Raw genomic sequence first — 16971 nt, 5'->3', positions numbered from 1 at the left:
GAGCCATGTGACCTTGGGCTAGCGGTCCCATCCCGGGGCGCCTCAGTTTCCCCGTCGGCGAAGGGGCGCTGACGGACGCGCCCAGCCCGGAGGGCTGTCGCGAGCACCCGAGTCGGCGACGCGTGTAACTGCGCCGAGCCCCGCGGGCGGCCGGAGCGAGCGCGCCGCCAACGCGGGCTGTTGTGGTCTCGCCGGGCCGATGGCCGGGCCCGCAGCCTCCCGTCCACCCCCGCAGCCCCTTGCTCGTCCCCGGCCCCCGCTACGGGGCTTCTGACCCTTTGTGGGGGGTGTCAGCCCCCTTTGCGCGTCTGACAAAACCATGGAAGCGAAATATTCGAAGAATATCAGGAAAAGATAAGGATGTTTAATGATAGTGTTAAAAATAGCATCGTTTCTTGTGCGGTATTATGTACAGAGAACATTTATTTAATGGTTATGGCACGTCAGACGTTAAGCTGAATACTTCGGAAGGATTATCTAATGCACCCCTTAAAAACCCAGTGGGGTAGACTTTATTATCCTCCCCGCTTTAAATTATTAACAGCTGGGGAAACTGAAACTCTTTGAGGACGTGACTCACCTTCTCTGTAGGGCAGCCTTTTAGACTTACACCTACTGGAGCCCTTTAGCTACTCCCTTCCCTCCCCAAACCAAAAGTAGCAGCAAAATACCCGCCCCTCCCCACCTCCCCAAATCAAACTTCTCTAGGTTTTCCCATCCAGTACGTGCGGGAACCAGGATTCAGACCTAGAGAGTTTCCAGAGCCCTTCTGGCTACCTATCTCCCAAATGATGAGCCCCCTACCCGCCCCCCACCCCGACCCCGGGAAGACAGGAGAAATCCTTTATTTGACATCCTACTTCAGAAATTTCACGTGCCTCTGAAGAATCTAGTGAGCTGTAGCGTCTGACTTTCTACATTAAAAAGTCTGGGTACTTTCTTTTGACATCTGTAGAGGAGATAGGACGCTTAAAACGGTGTGATTATTCTCCACAGCTTATCTTAAAACACTGTAGGTGTCGAATCAAGTTGGCTTTGCTGTTCTTATTTGTTTTAAAACCGTTCGTCTGACTTCAGACAACCCATCTAACTTTTCCCAGCCCCCTCTTTCGCTTCTCCCCAGCTACACAATTTCTTCCCACTCCCCAGGGCTAAAACGTTTGACTCCACTAAGCCCTGTTATTCCTTCTGAAAGTCTCTTCACTTGCATTCACCTCCCTTCCTTTACCTCTGCTGCAAATTAGACCTTTCTTGGCAGGCGCCCCTCCCATGCATCCTCGCCTTCCGTGCATTCCTCCCGCCTCCCTCCCTCCCTCCCTCCCTCCAGGGACCACTTGCATCAGGCTGATCCTCTCACAAAAAGTTATTCTGCCCTGGGACCTGCTAGGGCCTCCTGTTGCTTGTCTCATTCACTCTAAACTCCTCATCTGATTTACAGAACTTACTAACCCAGCCCCACCTTTCCTCTGTGCTCTGCTTTAGCTGCTCCCCTGGAGTCGGACTAGTCTCGGTTTTCCTGTGCGCTCTGCCGGCTCCCAGTTCAGCTTTGTTCGAGACTCACCCCGAGTGTGGAAAATGCTGCTTTTGCCCAACAGAGAAACCCTGCCTGTCTCGACAGACCCTCCCCACTCCCGTGCTCCTGCCTGTCCCCGCCACACAGTGTAGCATGAGCTAATTGGAAAAGGTGTGTCTTACAGTATCTTGGAAGTATGTGTCACCTGCCTGTTTATCTTTGTGATATGTGTTACTCATAATCGAACCCTCCCACTTGTAAGAAATCCTTTCTCTGCCAGACTCGGGTAAGAGTTGAATGCCACACTTAAGAGCTTATTGTTCCTTCGATTTGGAGTTTTACATTCTTTTGAGGAAGAAAACATCATTAACGTGTTTTTAAAAATTAAGAACAGGAAAGCAAACTTCAGTAGCTACGATATTTTAAGTTAAGTTGTGGAGGGGGAGATTTGGCAGAAGGAAGATTGAAAAATTTTTTAAACTAGCTGGTTGAGTCTGAATAAAACAACTGTTCCGGGTCTCATCAATTGGTTTACTTTGTTTTCCTGCTTTCAAAATGTTAATTCACTCTCTTTTAGCTAACGCTAGAGTAGAGGAGAATGAGGGGGCTTAGTTAGGGCTCCGTTGGCTACAGAGCAGCAAGATGGGTACTACTTGTAGAAAGCGTAACATCCTGAGAGATTATCAAAAGGCACAAGCTCCTCGAGAGTTACCACTTTCGTCAAAGGGGACATTTGTTGGAAGAAGCAGCCTTTGAAGTGGGCTTCGAAGAGCCGGGAAAATGGCCAGGCAGAGGTGGTTGTGAGCAGAAGATGCAGGCAGCGTCTGAGTTGCAGCCTTGAGGGGTCCGAATGCGGGGCAAAGGCCATGCGCCTCATCCAGTAGGGAGTGAGGATCTGGAGAGGGGGGAGAATTTGTTTGAAACTCTGTATTTGGAGGCAGGAAGACCCAGCTGTGGAAAGGACATTGTTCCAAATGAGAGTTAGACATGGGCGGGTGACAAGGTTTTCACTGGGACCAGCATATAAAAATGGGGGGAGAGGTTTTTAAGCCTGGTGGCAGAAAGGATGGTGGGGACGTGGTTCACGTGCCGGTTGGTGGGGCCGGGTAGCAGACGTGTAAAGAAAGGTCACGTGCCAAGAAGTAGGCTGTTATCTCTTGACCGCGAGGACCCTGCAGCCTCGTACGGGAGGCGCACTGGGAAACCAGCAGTGCAGTGTGCTGTGTGCAACAGGTGGTGCATGTGCAAGGCGTTACCGTAGTAACAGGGAAGGGAGGCTTGTGTGCCCAGCTGGCTGCCAAAGGATGCGTGAGGGCCGAGTGGGAGGAGCAAGTGCAGATGACAGCAGCAGTGCCCTTCGTCACGGATTCCCCTTCGGGACGGATTCCTCGGGGCGGGAGGAGAGGGGAGGGCATGGCACAGGGGTAGGAGGCAGGCCGCAAGCCACCTGGCACCTGAGGACCACGGATTTTCCCAAGCAGGCAGGCGGCAGAGAGTCAGGGAAGGGTTGGGAGGCGGGGCGGAGCGGGCAGGTTCCCGCTTCTGAGACGGGCCCCCACCCTCAGTTTTCGAGGCTGCTTCGTGTGGTCCCTGGGGGTTTGATGAGCTAAGTCTGGGTGAGTGTTCAGTAGCGTCCAGAGCAAGGCGACGTTACTGCGAGGCGAGGGCTGGAGAGACGCCATCGCCGTCCGGGAGTGAGAGGGACCCGGCAGAGGGCCTCGTGGGAGCGGGCTGCGCCTTTCCTCTCGGAGAGGAAGTGGAGGTGCCGGTGAGATGCCGCCTCTTCACAGTGAGCCCCGAGATGCCGCAGGGGTGGGATCCTGGCCTCAGGCAGTGTGTGTGGTGGGGGGCGGGATGGGACGAGGCGGACAGGAGCTCGGCAGTGGGGACTGGGAAGGGTCAGAACTCTTTCTTCAGACCAAGGGGCCACAAATTCAGGGGCTGCCTGGGGCCGGGCGGGGAGACTGCGGGGGGAAGCGGCTTGCGGCAGGAATTAACGGGTGGACCTAGGCGATCACCCGTGGAGAGGGCCGACGCCCATGCTCTGCGTTAGCCGGTCACAGTGTGGGCTCGGGATGTCCCGCCTCCTCATGGACCAGGAGACGCCCGGAGTCTGCACTTCATAACGTGAAATCTGGGTGTTTTCACAGGCGACTAATCGGTTGTAAAAACTGTGTGGCTGTCGCTCACGTCAGTAAAAGTTTTGCGTCCGTGTATTCTTTTTAAAGCGCGCGTGTTCTGTGAAAAAGACACGAAAGGAAGCGCGATGCTGAAACGCGGCACAGGGCAGGTCCAGCTGCGGGGCCGCCTCAGCTGGGCCCCCGCCTGAGGTAGTGGGAGACGGGGCAGCGAGGACGTCCTTTTCACTTGGAGAAAAGGGCAGTGGAGACGGCATGTCGCGCTGTCTCCGTAAAGGAGGGAGCCGGTCACGCGTGGGGACAGAGGGAGGCCGAGAGCTTGAGGACAGGAGCACGTCGGATGCAGAGGGGCCGTGCGGGACAGTCCAAGGACTCCACAGGACCGCAGCCGAAGGGAGGCCAGGGAGGGCTAGATGGCGTCAGTTCATAGTACGACTCGCTCCAGGAACTCAGGCAGGCACCGTGTCCCCCGCTCTGGGTGTGGGGAAGCCATTGCCCAAAGACTGAGGGGACCTAAGGCTGGATTGAGCACGGCAGGAGGGGGAGGTCGCCGGAGGGGCAGCTTTACCTGGGCTGGGACAGCCGAGAATCACACAAGTCTTAGCTTGTGCTTTCAGGTTCGGACTGGAGAGGAGGCAGGCGAAGAGGCAGAAGGGGCATAATGGACTGAGTAGGGGGCCGGGACCTTAGATTGTGCCCCTCCTAGGCTCAGGGAATGGTGCCGACAGGGGACACGTTCAGTGAGTGCCAGAGAGTTCTAGAGGGTGTAGCTGGCGAGGAATGTCAGAGGTCAGGATCTCGGACGTGAAGGAATTTCCGGGGTGATTCTGAGAGCCGAGGGGGAGGGGCCGCGGTGGTCCTGCCGGAAGTGGAAGTATTCCTTTTTCCTTAGAGAAGTCAGGAGATGGAAGGGCGAGGCATCTGGAGATAATGCCCTGCTGAGGTCACCAAGGTCCTTCGCAGGGAATTGGGTGCTGAAGTTAGTCACTGAGCCAGGAGCCTGTCCTGGAGCTGAGCCAGCGAGAAGGGACCGGGCGTGGGTGGCACGGCCGCGTGTCCAGGTTCTCCGTGTGCTGTGCGGTGCCGAGTTTGCTAAGCACAGCTGCCCGCGGGCTGCTGGCGTCTGAGGCACTGAGTAGCCGCTGTGAGGCAGAGCCACACCTACCAAGGGCACCAGTCTGGAGGACTGCTGACGGTCATCAGGAGGACTAGTCGGTCTCAGTCACCGAAATTGCAGCCTACCTGCGAAACCGTCGAGGTGACTGACGGGGGGGTCTTATGAAGAGTCGGCGATCATCCTTTACCAAACTCTGAGTCTTTACTGCCATGTTCGTAGAGCAAGAGAGAAAGCTAAAGAATGCAATTCCCGTTAAAAGAGGCCATCACTGCGCTGACTTCAGAAGGCTGAAATGGACCCGTGTCGTTTCATTTCCTTTCCTGTTAGAAGAGCTGGGTACCCGGCTTCATGAATGAATTCCCGAGCAGTAGATTTGTTCGTGGAGGAAGTCATTCGTAGATGCAGTACTGCGTGGTGACACAGAGGTTTTGTTTTGATTTTACCAGAAAGGAGGTCGGTGGCCTTTTTTGCATTTCCTAGAATGATATTTTTTAACTCACTCCAGTTGTGAAAATCAACTTCTTAAGAAACAGTGGTTTATTCGGTCTTTTTTTTATGGTTAACATTTTGGGGTTGTACCAGGATGTTGAAATATGGGGTTCTCACTGATTGTGCTGGGAGGAAGGCTCGCTGGTGACCACTCCCTCCCCCCTCGGGTGACCAGCAAGGATTGCGGGGCTTTAATCAAATCAGGGACAGCGTGTTCTGTGGTGGCTTTTTACTAAATTAATGTAATTGTATAGTGAGCAGTCTTGTATTTCAAAACAAAATTGTAAGGGGAGAGTCCTTATAGTAATTAGTTAAAGAACTGTTTTTTAAAAAATAAGTTATGACATGTGGAAACAACAGGAAAATCTTGTTTAAAGAAACCGAATTACTCCTTTTAATTGTTGTCTTAAGAAGTTCTTTTCAACGTGGAGGAGGCTTTGTTCAGTCTCGGTGCCGATGTAATTAGTAGTTCACTTCAGCTGGTGAGCAGGAGCTGTGTAGATGCGCATCTGAATTTTCTTCGTGAAAGTCCGTTGTCATCACGGCGTCCCTGTCCTCCAGACATCTGGGATCTTTATCCATTCTTGAACCTACACATTTAGTTCACAGTGTGTTCAGTATTAATCCTGATTTTTTAAAATTAAGATGATGGAGTTATTTGTTACAACAACCAGGCTAAGGCAGATGATGGATCTCTAGCCGTTGGGTAATGGACTCGGCCACAGTAAGGGCAACCCATGCGAAGCAGTTTAGTTTCCTTTCACTTAACGAGAAGTCCAGACAGCAGGCCAAGGCTGAGGAGTGGTTGGGAGCCGTGGGGGCGGAGGTCTCGGCTGTCCCCTCACGGGCGCAAAGCAGCTACAGCAGTTCCAGCCACCCGTGTCTGTTTCAGAAAGGAAGGAAGAAGCAGCAACACCTTTCTAGAAAACCCCAGCAGAATTTTCCTTGCTCTCACTAGCCAGAACATGTCGTGTGGCCAGTCCCAGTGGGAGAGGGCGCTAGGAAATGGCCAGCTTTAACGAGGCACAGTGCCGCCCTGGACAAAAAGAGAAGCAGGAAGGAGATGTAGGCAGGAGGCAGGGCTGCCGGATCATGTTATCTGCTTTCTAAGTTAGGTCTTGAATTCCCACCATTTTTTTGTTTTGCTTTTGTTTTTGTAAATAAGAAGCTTTAAAATGGGCATATCCTATTTTCACTGTTTTTTTTTTTTTTTTAATTATAATGTAATTCCTAAAGATATAAAGTGAGGACAACTAAGGTCTTAAAGTTAACTAAGGGTATTGGAAATTATGCTTAAACTGGCAGCTAAGCAGTGTAATAACTCTGGTACCAGAAAGTTCATCAGTGTTATAATTCAATTTATAGTTGACTGCATAAATTTGTATTTTTCATAATTATAAATATGATGTATGAGTAATATTACCTTATCTGACCAGTAAATTGACAACATTTAGGAAGTTTATATTCATTTCTTCATGAAAAAAAATCCATTTTTTAAAAAAATAACGTGCATGCATTATGCTCCACACTAATGAGGGAAAGGATATCTATTTTTAAATTAGCATTAAAATGATCAAATCTGGTTGGTTATTCTAAAGATTTTTTTTTTCCGACTGCATGAATTTGGATTCTTAAATAAAAAATGCTTTTGAATCAGTGTCTGTGACTTTGGGTTTTTTGGGGGGATCCTTAAAAGGTTAATACATTATAAGTACCAAATGTTTAGTTTATTTTCTGGGAATTCTAGGAATATAGATTCATGTAAAAGCATGTTATTCACTATAAACCAATTAAAACAAAGGTTCTTTAAGAAATGTAATCTAAATTGTTAATACTTCTTGAGGTGGGAATATATTTCATACTCACACCACGAGAAATAAAGTTTTTTCTCATTTATACAGACAGATGTGCAGAGAGCTTTCGGCTTTGGTTCCCCACAGTGGTATCCCCAGGTCATAAGTAATCCAAGAACACAAAACTGCTCCAGATGTGACAAAGTCCTCAGACATGTTCTTGCACAAACAGAAAAACAGAAAAGACGAAAACCAGATTTTCTTATAGTCTCTCATTTAACAGAAAATAGATCCTTGTTCTCTGCAGACTAGGTTCGTGCATGCTACAGTTGAGGCTGACCTGGTTGTCCATAGCTCCCAGTCCCTGAGCCAGTGTGGAAAGGGGCATGTGGTCAAGAAACGTAAAGCAAAAATAATGCAAAATGAGAAGAAAAAAGAACAGAGATGTAGTACTAGTGAATTCTCTCTCTGCTTGGGATTCACTCTGGGCGCCAAAATGAAACATGCCTGGGCTTACATGGCCAGGGAGGTGGCTTTCTTTGGCCACTCAGTTTAATAGCTCCAAGCAGTCGAGTTGACGTGGCCATCTCCATGGGTCCTACAAAAATGCCAAAGTGTAAAATTTTAAAAAGTTACTAACATTGACTTTCAGACAGTCAGGTAACTTATGAATGAGGGGGCCAACAGCACGTACGTGGTTCAGGGAACATTTGAGGATAAGTTTTCTATCAGCACTTTAAGAAAAAAAAATGATGGAATAAAATCGCTTGATTAGATATAAATCGGATGTCTTGCAAAACAGTGAAATCATAACCTTTGGGATATCTTTTATACCAGACTGAGATAATTGGCATCTTTGCTGGACAAAAGTCTACATTTAACGTACAGCATCAGAGCCCAGGCCCTAAACAAAAGTGAATGGTGATTCAGACAAAGAGTAGCTGCCCAGAGAACTCGTCCCTGGGCAGCCGAAGAGCGCGCCCCATTCTGGTCACGAGGCCAGCCCTTTGCCGTACTTAAAAGTACTTGATAGTTTTTCCCAACTGTATGCAGACGATTAAAATGGAGCACACATCCTTTTGGGGTCATTCTGGCCACTTTCCCTCGTAGAGTGTTAGCCACATCATTGATGCTCTGACCGGATGTCCGCCGGTGTTCTCAGACTTCTCGTTTTGTTTTGATGTGCGCGTGTTAGTCATCTGTTCATCGGTTCAGGGTTTCTCAGCAGGGGCACGGTCAGCATTTTGGTTAGCTCATGCTTTGACAAAGCAGGGGCTCCATCGTGCATTGTGAGATGTCTGGCACAAAGCGCGGTCTCTACCCCTGAGGTGCCAGGAGCATCCCCTCAAGCGTGACAACCAGAAATGTCCCTTGACATTGCCAGTCCCCCCAGGAAGAGCAGAATCACCCCCGGTTGAGAACCAGTGTTAAATGACCAGGGCTGGTCTCCACACTGTCTAGTAAAGTTTTGGTAAATGCTGCAAATTAAAAAATAAGATACTGTTGTGTGTAGAAAACATACTGTCTCCCCCCACACGCGACCTCCCTCCCAGTTTTTGGATAAGAGTGGAAGGGAGGAAAGGTTAGATTAGGCTGCAAAAATAAACGTGCTGAAGTCCAAACCACAGAGGCCTTTGAGTGGTTCCAAGGATCTTGAGCCTTAATGCTACGCAGCAGCTTCGCAGCGTTTTGGAACGAGGAAGTGCGGTGGCCGCGCTCGCCGAGCTGGTACAGTTGCAAGGGAGTGGAGACAGCTGCGCTTTCAGATAGAACTTCGCTACTCTTGCAAGGGAGTGGGAACGGGTTACTTTCAGGCACAACTTTGATACTGTCGTCCGGGGGTGGAGTGTGACAAGCCTGGCAACAGAAGAGTCGACAGTTGGTTCCGGCGTTCACGTGGAGCAGGGCCTGTGAAGGATTGCCTATGACGAGCAGGGAAGGGAGCTTTGAGTCCAGGGGACCGGGTTTCATTGGCAGGCGACCTGGACCAAAGGTGGAGTCGGGGAGAGCTGTGAGCTCTGAGGCAGACCTTTTAAGTTGGAGGCACTTGTCAGAATGCCCGGGTATTGTCTGCAACCTTACAGTATTAAAGGCCGGAAGGGAGATTTGGAGTCATCCCCAGGGAAGTAACAGTGGGGGTCGGGACTGAAGAGTCCATGGGAGTCTCGTTGAGGGAGAGGACCAGAGCAGAACTACGGGCCTCTCTGCCTTCACGGTGCCCATCGGAGGAGGCCGCGAAGGAACTGGGGGAGTAGTCAGAAAAATAGGAAGTAAACGACAGCTAGTGGCAGCTCAGAAGGGTGGAGGAAAGAATTTGTCAAGAAGTTGGTCAACAGTGTCGGGCTACAGAGAGCTGAAGTCAGGGAGTGCCGAGCGGGCCCTTCCAGTTTCGCCTTTGTCATCATTCTTGGCGTTCAAGGAAGAGCTTTCATTTGGAGCCGGGGTCGAATCCAGATTTCAAGGGCTTGACAGTGAAATGGGAGTTGAGGCTACTTTTTCAAAAAGTGTGAAGATGGAAAGACAGTTGCAGTGGTCCGTGCATAGGCGGTGGGGCTGCGGGAAGCCTTCTCGGGGTTGGGGACCCCACGCACGCGTGTAGGCAGCGGGGCGGGGGCGGGTGAGAGGGAGCGACGACTCAAGGCTGGGAAGGGGCCATGTGGCTTAGAAAAGGAAGCAAGGAGAAGGAATTCCTGAAAGGTGGCATTTTTAGATGGAAACAAGCACAGGGAGTCGTGGGTTGGCCTCGGGGCTCTGACGAAACCCCATCTTTTACTGAGAGTGGGAAGAGGGACAGATGAACTTGGGGCTCTAAGACAGTGTCCGGCGAAGAGTGAAGAATAAACTGATAGGAGTGCTGCCCGTTGTAGCAGCCGTGGACTGAGATTTCGAGCATGATGGGGAGGAAGTCGGGGGTGGACACGGAGTGGGCCCCTGGCCCTGTTTCTAGAGTCCTTTCCTGTGGGGCAGTCAAGACACACCCCTCCTGGGAAGAACTTGGTCGACATTTTAGAAATGAGATTGAGGAGAAAGAAAAGGAAAATTGAGGAAAAGAAAGCAAATGCTAGAAGTTTATTGGAAAAGTGGCTCGTGTGGTTATTATTAAATTTATAGCAGTGTTATTAACGTAGATGGCCAGGTAGAAACCTAAAATGGACCTGTTACGGATTCACAGAGTAATGATGTTTAAAAGTTTGATTTTTCTAAGGCTTATATGGTGCTTCTAATTTGTATATATCCTGTAGGACTCGCGTGTCAGTGTCTACAAACCATATTAAAACCTCTTATTTTTCTTTTAGAGATGATATACGACACCATTTATGCAAGAATCTCCTTAATATACCAGATCTTTAGAGTACTGGAGTGCACAGCCAGAGTCGAGAACTGCTGGTCTGAACCATTCTAGAACTCTCTCTGTAATGTATTAAGAGCTCCTTTGCCTGCAGTTTCTCCTCAGTGATTTGTGGTCCACTTGAGTGTCTTGTCATATTGTGCCAGGGCGTGGGTAATGCTCCTGACAGCTGCCAAAGTATGTTAGATCTACACTCGTGATAGCTGATCTGGAGTTGCTATGGCTTTTAACCTTTATGTCTTTAAATTTGGTTTTGCACCTGTGCTGTCAGTTGTCATTTGCCATTGGGTGCTTTGCAGGTAGCGCCCTATGCTTTTCCTTCTACACTTTTCGGTCAGCTGCTTCAAGCCACATGCCGAAGTGGGAGGCAAGCCGACAAGGCCCCTGAGTGTGCGCCCGTAATGGGAGGCGATAGCTGCTGGACCTTGGCGCTGAGAAAACTTTGCCCAGGTCAAACCCGCACTGTTCAGTAGCCGCTTGGATCCTTTCTGGTTTTAGCTATGTTTTCTCTGGATTTGTGAAATGTGAGAGTGGAGAGCTGGGTTCTCCGAGGTAGGCTAATAGACATTCATTTTGCCATATGCAAGGGAAGTTATTAGATTCACGCTCCCCCTTTTCTTCCCTCGAAAGCCTTAGTAAAGTAAAACAATGCGAATATTGAAGGATAGGGAAACAGTTTTTGACTAACGTTCAAGTGTTCAGATAGCAGATACAGCAAAGTGCAAATGAGGCCTGTTTAGATCCGCGGAATCTTTCTCACCAGTACAACTGATGGCCAAACATCTCCTAGAATGTGATAATACTGTATACCTGTATCCATATTGCTCACCTCTGAACTTGAGTGTAAAAAGCAATTGTTGCTACCTAGTAATTCTCAAGAGAAAATTATTAATGAAAAAAAAAATTAAGGCTCATTCTCAAGGGATTTAGGGCATGCGCTTACACACACAGAATTTTGTGCGTGTGAAGTTGTAACAGGCTATTGGCACAACTCTTCCTCAGAACTACGCAGTTATTCTTAAATTAATCTTAAGCTGTCTGGGGGGACGATGGCAGACAGCCCTGCCCGCACTGGGCATTGCTCTGCCGGTCATCCTAGAGCTCAGGCACTGAGCCGTGGGCGCTCTGCTGAGCTAGAATCTCCTCAGAGTCCAACTTCACCTCGATCGCTTTCTCTGAAAGGTAATGATCTAAATAGTACCCACATATATCCCAGAGAACAGCACTTGCTGTGAAAGGATTGTGTGAGCTATGGAAAGTAAATCGATTTGTTTGCAAATAACACATCAGATTGACAGTTTTATTTAGAGTATGTTTTTTCTGTGGGTTCAAATGTATTAAATGGACTAAAGTTGGTAAAAACATAGGGACTTACTTTATGATTGTCATTTTAAAATGACATGGGAAATCTCTGTACTTTCTGCTTAATTTTACCATGAACCTAAAACTGCTTTAAAAAATAAATCTGTTTTAAAACATCGAAATCAGAGTTATGCACTGGTCTTCGCAGTTAACTTGTCTCATCATCTAGTTTAATTTCACATTTCTTTTGGTTGCATAGGATCCTAAATCATACAATTAATTAGTAACGTAGTCGTTTTGGACAGCTCTTCTTGCAGAATATTTTTCGATTAAATTAATCCAGAAAAGTAACAGAAATAATAGAAAATGTTTGTTTCAAAAATGAATCAATATTTCATAACCGCGAATTATTTAAACAAGAATCAAGCAAAACTTAAAATTTAGGGCCACCGCTATCACTGATAGAGCATCACAGCATGTTATGCATCTACTTTGTAATTTTTTATTAAAATTAGGAAGTAGGGAGTGTACCAAAACAATATATGCAGGTGTTTAAAACAAAAACTCAAGTAGCTCAGTGGTTTTCTGTAGTAGAGAATAGTAGTCCCTCGCTTCTACTCCCCAGCTTCCTCGAGGTGGTTAGTCTGTAAGTAACATACTACTATTTCTTACTGACTTTAGGCATTAGTCACTCTCTTTAAGTTAGATGATGAGCGGAAGCCACCCCCATTTTCCCAATTGCTATTTGTGTCCCTTCGGAATTCACATTTTGAAATCCTACTGCCCAGTGCGATGGTGCTGGGGGGTGGGGCCTTTGGGGGAGTGATTAGGGTGGGGGGCGGGGGACCCAATTGCTATTTGTGTCCCTTCGGAATTCACATTTTGAAATCCTACTGCCCAGTGCGATGGTGCTGGGGGGTGGGGCCTTTGGGGGAGTGATTAGGTTGGGGGGGAGGGGGAGGAGCCAGCGCCCGCATGAATGAGAGCGAGGCCCTGCCAGGGTGAACAGGACGCCTGCAGCCTGAAAGAGCGCCCTCACCTGGCCCTGCTGGCCCTCTGATCTCGGCCTTCCAGCCTCCAAAACTGAGAAACAGACTTCTGTGGTTGATACGCCACCCAGTCATAGGTAGTTGTTACAGCAGCTGGCATGGACTAAGACCAGTATAGCTTTTTTCTTTTCCTTTTTCTTTTTTTTTCTTAAAGCAAGAAACAGGGTTTATAGAATTACAACTTATGTAAATACTACTCACTGCAAAGCCATATGCTATATCACATTTTGTTTTCTTTCTCATATGGCTTTTAATTTTTCCTGGAATTTTTATCTGCCCTGTTTCCATCTACTTGTGAGATTTGCTTTAAACATATCCCTAATATTTTACAAATGTTCCTTTAGGTCATCTATTCACTGAGCCTCTTTAACTGGGAGAATGCCTCTGACAGGAGTCCCCAACGCCTGGGCCACAGATTGCTGCCCGTGGCCTGTTATTTTATCTTCCATATTTTTGGTGACCTTCATCTTAAAATAGTTCCTCAAGAAAAGAGTCCAAGGGACTAATTTTCTCAGCCTTTAGCATATCTGGAAATGCCTTTGTTCTGCCTGATATTTGATGTGTAATATGGATGGGGTAGAATTGTAGACTGAAAATTATTTTTCTTTGGATTTTGAATACATTGCTACCCTTTTTTCCATATCATCCAGAAGTGCCGTTGAGAATTTCTAGCGCGCGTGGGACAGATACAAATAGCATTGCAGAGGCTTTAAAAACTGAACTTATGTGGAATCACAGCTTATAGAAGGCAGCTTCTAGCCTGAACCTAGGTCAGTCACCTGCTAGAACAAAAGTGTCAGTATTCCTTATAGGACTTAAATAAGACCCTAGAGTCTCATAATATTCAGATAGATATAATACAGAATTACCTGGCATATGAAGAACCAGGAAAATATCAACTCTCATGACAAAAGACAGCAAACACCAATAACAAGATGACACAGATGTCGAATTATCTAACAAAGACTCTAGAGCCTCTATCATAGAAATTCTCCAACAGGCAATCAAAAGCACTCTTAGAACTAATAGAAAAATAGATTTAGCAAAGAAATAGAAGATGTAAAGAAGAATCAAATGGAAAAGTTTGAACTGGAAAACACAATAACCTAAATAAAAACTCACTGGGTGGGCTCGATTTTAAAATGGAGTTGACACAGGAAAGTGAATTCGAAGATAGAACAGTAGAAGTTTTCTAATTTGAACAGAGGAGTGGAGGAGAAAGTGCGGTGGAAAATATTTGAAGAAATAATGGCTGAGGACTTCACAAATTTGGCAGAAGATGTAAACATAGTGATTCAGGAAGCTCAGTGGACACACAGAATAAACCCACAGAGCTCTACATCCAGGTACATCAAAGCCACAGTGCTGGAAGCTGAAGACAGTAAAATCATGACGCTATCTGGGGAAAACTCGCATGTAGAGGAACAGCAATTAGAATGGGAAGCGATTTCCTATTAGGAACCATGGAAGCCAGAGAACGGGCACTGTGTTTAAGTGGTGAAAAAGCTTGTTAACTTGGAATTCTCTATCCAGCGAGATTACCTTTGGAGAACGGAAGTGCAGTAAAGCATGGGGAAGCATCCCAGCTGCAGAGCTGAAGCGAAGCCACTGCCCGGAGCTGCTCAGAACTGCCAAAGGACGTTCCTCATGCGCAAATGACAGATACCGGGGCAAAGAGAATAGATAGCTTTCTCCCCTCGAGTTCTTTAGGGTGAATTAATGGATGAAAGCAAAGTCTGTAAGATCTGATGGGATTTCAGATGGATGTTATGTAAGTGCAAGGTCGGCGTAGCATGAAGTGGGGAGGGCAAGGGGAAAGAGACCAGGAGTAAAGGAACCTCTCTAGTGGCTTTGTTCTTAAAATCGTCCCCATGAGGTTTTAAGCTATGGAGGTGACTGCATGATGGTGCAGAGGGGTCAGTGCCATGGAAAGAAGATTTGAAGATTTCGATTACTTACATTTCCCAAGAGAAGGGGGTGTGCCTCGCCACTCAGGGCCGCAGGTAAAGCATCAGGTTTTGGTCAGGAGGCAGAAGCGGGAGCAAGGGGAAAGGCAGGGCCAGGCTGAGGAGGCAGTTTAGGGTGCGCTGGTTTGGATGATTCGTATGGGCTCTGGGGCAACGGGCTGTCCTTAGTAGTCTGTTACCTGGCCCTGGCTTGATACAGGGCAGGGGGGATACTGGCTTTGTACACGAGCGAGGCGAAGATGGGTGACGGCACAGCACGGGGTCCAGCAGTCTGCCCGGGATGGGCATGCTCCAAGCAAGCTGTCCCCCGGCCCCAGGAGTAGCTGGCCCGGGGAGGGTGAGTCTCTCTCTAGGCCTCACAGGCCTCCCAGGATGTCAGAATATAGGATATTGAGAATAAAAGACATGACTAGTACAGGTGGTGGGGTGTATACATTCTCTTAAAGTGATAGACTGTTGATTTTAAGTGGACTGTGAAAGGTATATCGTCATTGATAACGACCATTTTTTTAAGTACGTAAATAGTTAAAATGCAGTAAAAATACTAGATTCTAATGCACAAGAAGGCTGGATAGGGAAAAAAGGAGTTAAAAATAGGGAACAAGCAGAAAACAAATAAAATCGTAGACTTAAATCCAAACTTACTAGTAATTTCATTCAAAGTAAATAGTCCACACATACCAATGAAGAGACATCATCAAGATGAGTGACAAGAGGGTTAATTCACCAAGAAGACGTGATGCTAAGTGCGTGTGTTCCTAACAGCAGAGCGGCAAGAGAGATGAAGCAGAAATGGGTAGAACTGGAAGAAGCTGGCAAGTCCACAGTCATGGTCGGAGACTTCAACATCTTTCTCTGAAGAATTAGTAGAACCGTTAGACAGAAAATTAGCAAGGAAATAGAACTCAACACCATCAACCAACCAGATTCTAAGAGATATTTACAGAACATTCTACCCACTGAGAGCAGAATATACATTCTTTTCAAGTGCACACAGAACATAAGACAGACCATCTCCCGGGCTATAAAACAACGAATTTAGAAGAATCGAAATCATAGAAGTGTGTTCTCTGACCAAAAGGAGTCAAACTGGAAATCAATAACCGACAAGTAACAAAATCTCCAAATTCTTGGAAACTGAACAACACACTTTTGAATATTGAAAAATTTCAGGATAAATTAATTTTAAGAATATATTGAACTGAACGAAAATGAAACTACAGCATCAAAATTTGTGGCATGTAGCCGAAGCACTACCGAAAGAGAGACTTATAACATATTACATTAAAAAGGAGGTCTCCTCACTGCCCTACGGTTCTACCTCTGGGAACTAGAAAAAGATGCACAAACCAAGCCCAAAGCAAGCAGAGGAAAATAAAGAGCAGAAATCAATGAAGCCGAAAACACAGAAACAGTAGAGAAAATCAGTTGGAAAAAAGTCGATAAAATTGACAAACCTGGTAGCCACACTGAGGAAAGAAGACAGAAATTACTAATATTCCTCAGTAGATAGAGGGTTAAAAAACTGTAGTTTGTCCATGTCGCAGACTAGTGCTCGGTGGTGCCAAGGAATGAACTAGCGATGCATGCAACAGCATGGATGGGTTTCAAGAGCAGTATGTTGAGTTTCCAAAGCCAGTCTCAGAAGTCACATATTGTATAATCTATGTAACATTCTTGAAGTCACAGAATTGTAGCGATGAAAACAGATTCGTGGTTGGGGGTGGGGGGGGATGGTAGGTGGAGGTAGGGTAAACATGACTGCAAAGAGCTAACACAGAGGAAATCTTTGTGGCGATGGGATAATTCTGTATCTTGATCGAAGTGGTATTTTTATGAATCCGTGCATGTGCTCAAATGGCAGAGAACAAGCTGCGTACACCGTTATCAGTGGAGCTGTCCCGGTGTTGCTGCGGCACTGTAATTATGTAAGATGTAGTAGCTGGAGGGAACACTGAAGAGTACACAGAACCTTTGTGTACTGTCTTCACAGCTTCCTGTGAACCTATAATTACTTCAAAATAAAACGTTAGAAAACTTCAAACCACAACTAAATGCAGCATAAGTTCAAACAGGTGGTTTTGGAATGTCCGTTTGGAGGTTTTCAGGGATGCTGACATCAGTATTGAACACTGCGCTTGCATATCCAACATAAAAGGATGATGGGTTACTGTGCTTTGTGCTTAATGCAGTTAGTTACCATGTTACAAAGTAGGAAACTGCTTGAATGAAAAAGCAGGGCTCCTGTTCAGCA

At 47.1% G+C, this 16971-nt stretch overlaps 1 protein-coding gene across 1 annotated transcript in view; it reads left to right on the top strand.

Annotated features, from left to right (window-relative positions):
• The first annotated feature begins 5152 nt into the window (after positions 1–5152).
• N4BP1 (NEDD4 binding protein 1) overlaps positions 5153–16971 on the top strand; it is a 31817-nt gene continuing 19998 nt past the window's right edge. Inside the window, 1 exon segment of the mRNA XM_025044586.1 lies at positions 5153–5221. Within this exon segment, the coding sequence (XP_024900354.1) occupies positions 5168–5221 (54 nt within the window). The 5' untranslated portion in view covers positions 5153–5167.

This window comes from Pteropus alecto, unplaced genomic scaffold, assembly GCF_000325575.1.
Source record: "Pteropus alecto unplaced genomic scaffold, ASM32557v1 scaffold123, whole genome shotgun sequence".
NCBI classification, from domain to species: domain Eukaryota; kingdom Metazoa; phylum Chordata; class Mammalia; order Chiroptera; family Pteropodidae; genus Pteropus; species Pteropus alecto.
This window is presented reverse-complemented; position numbering and strand designations above follow the sequence as displayed.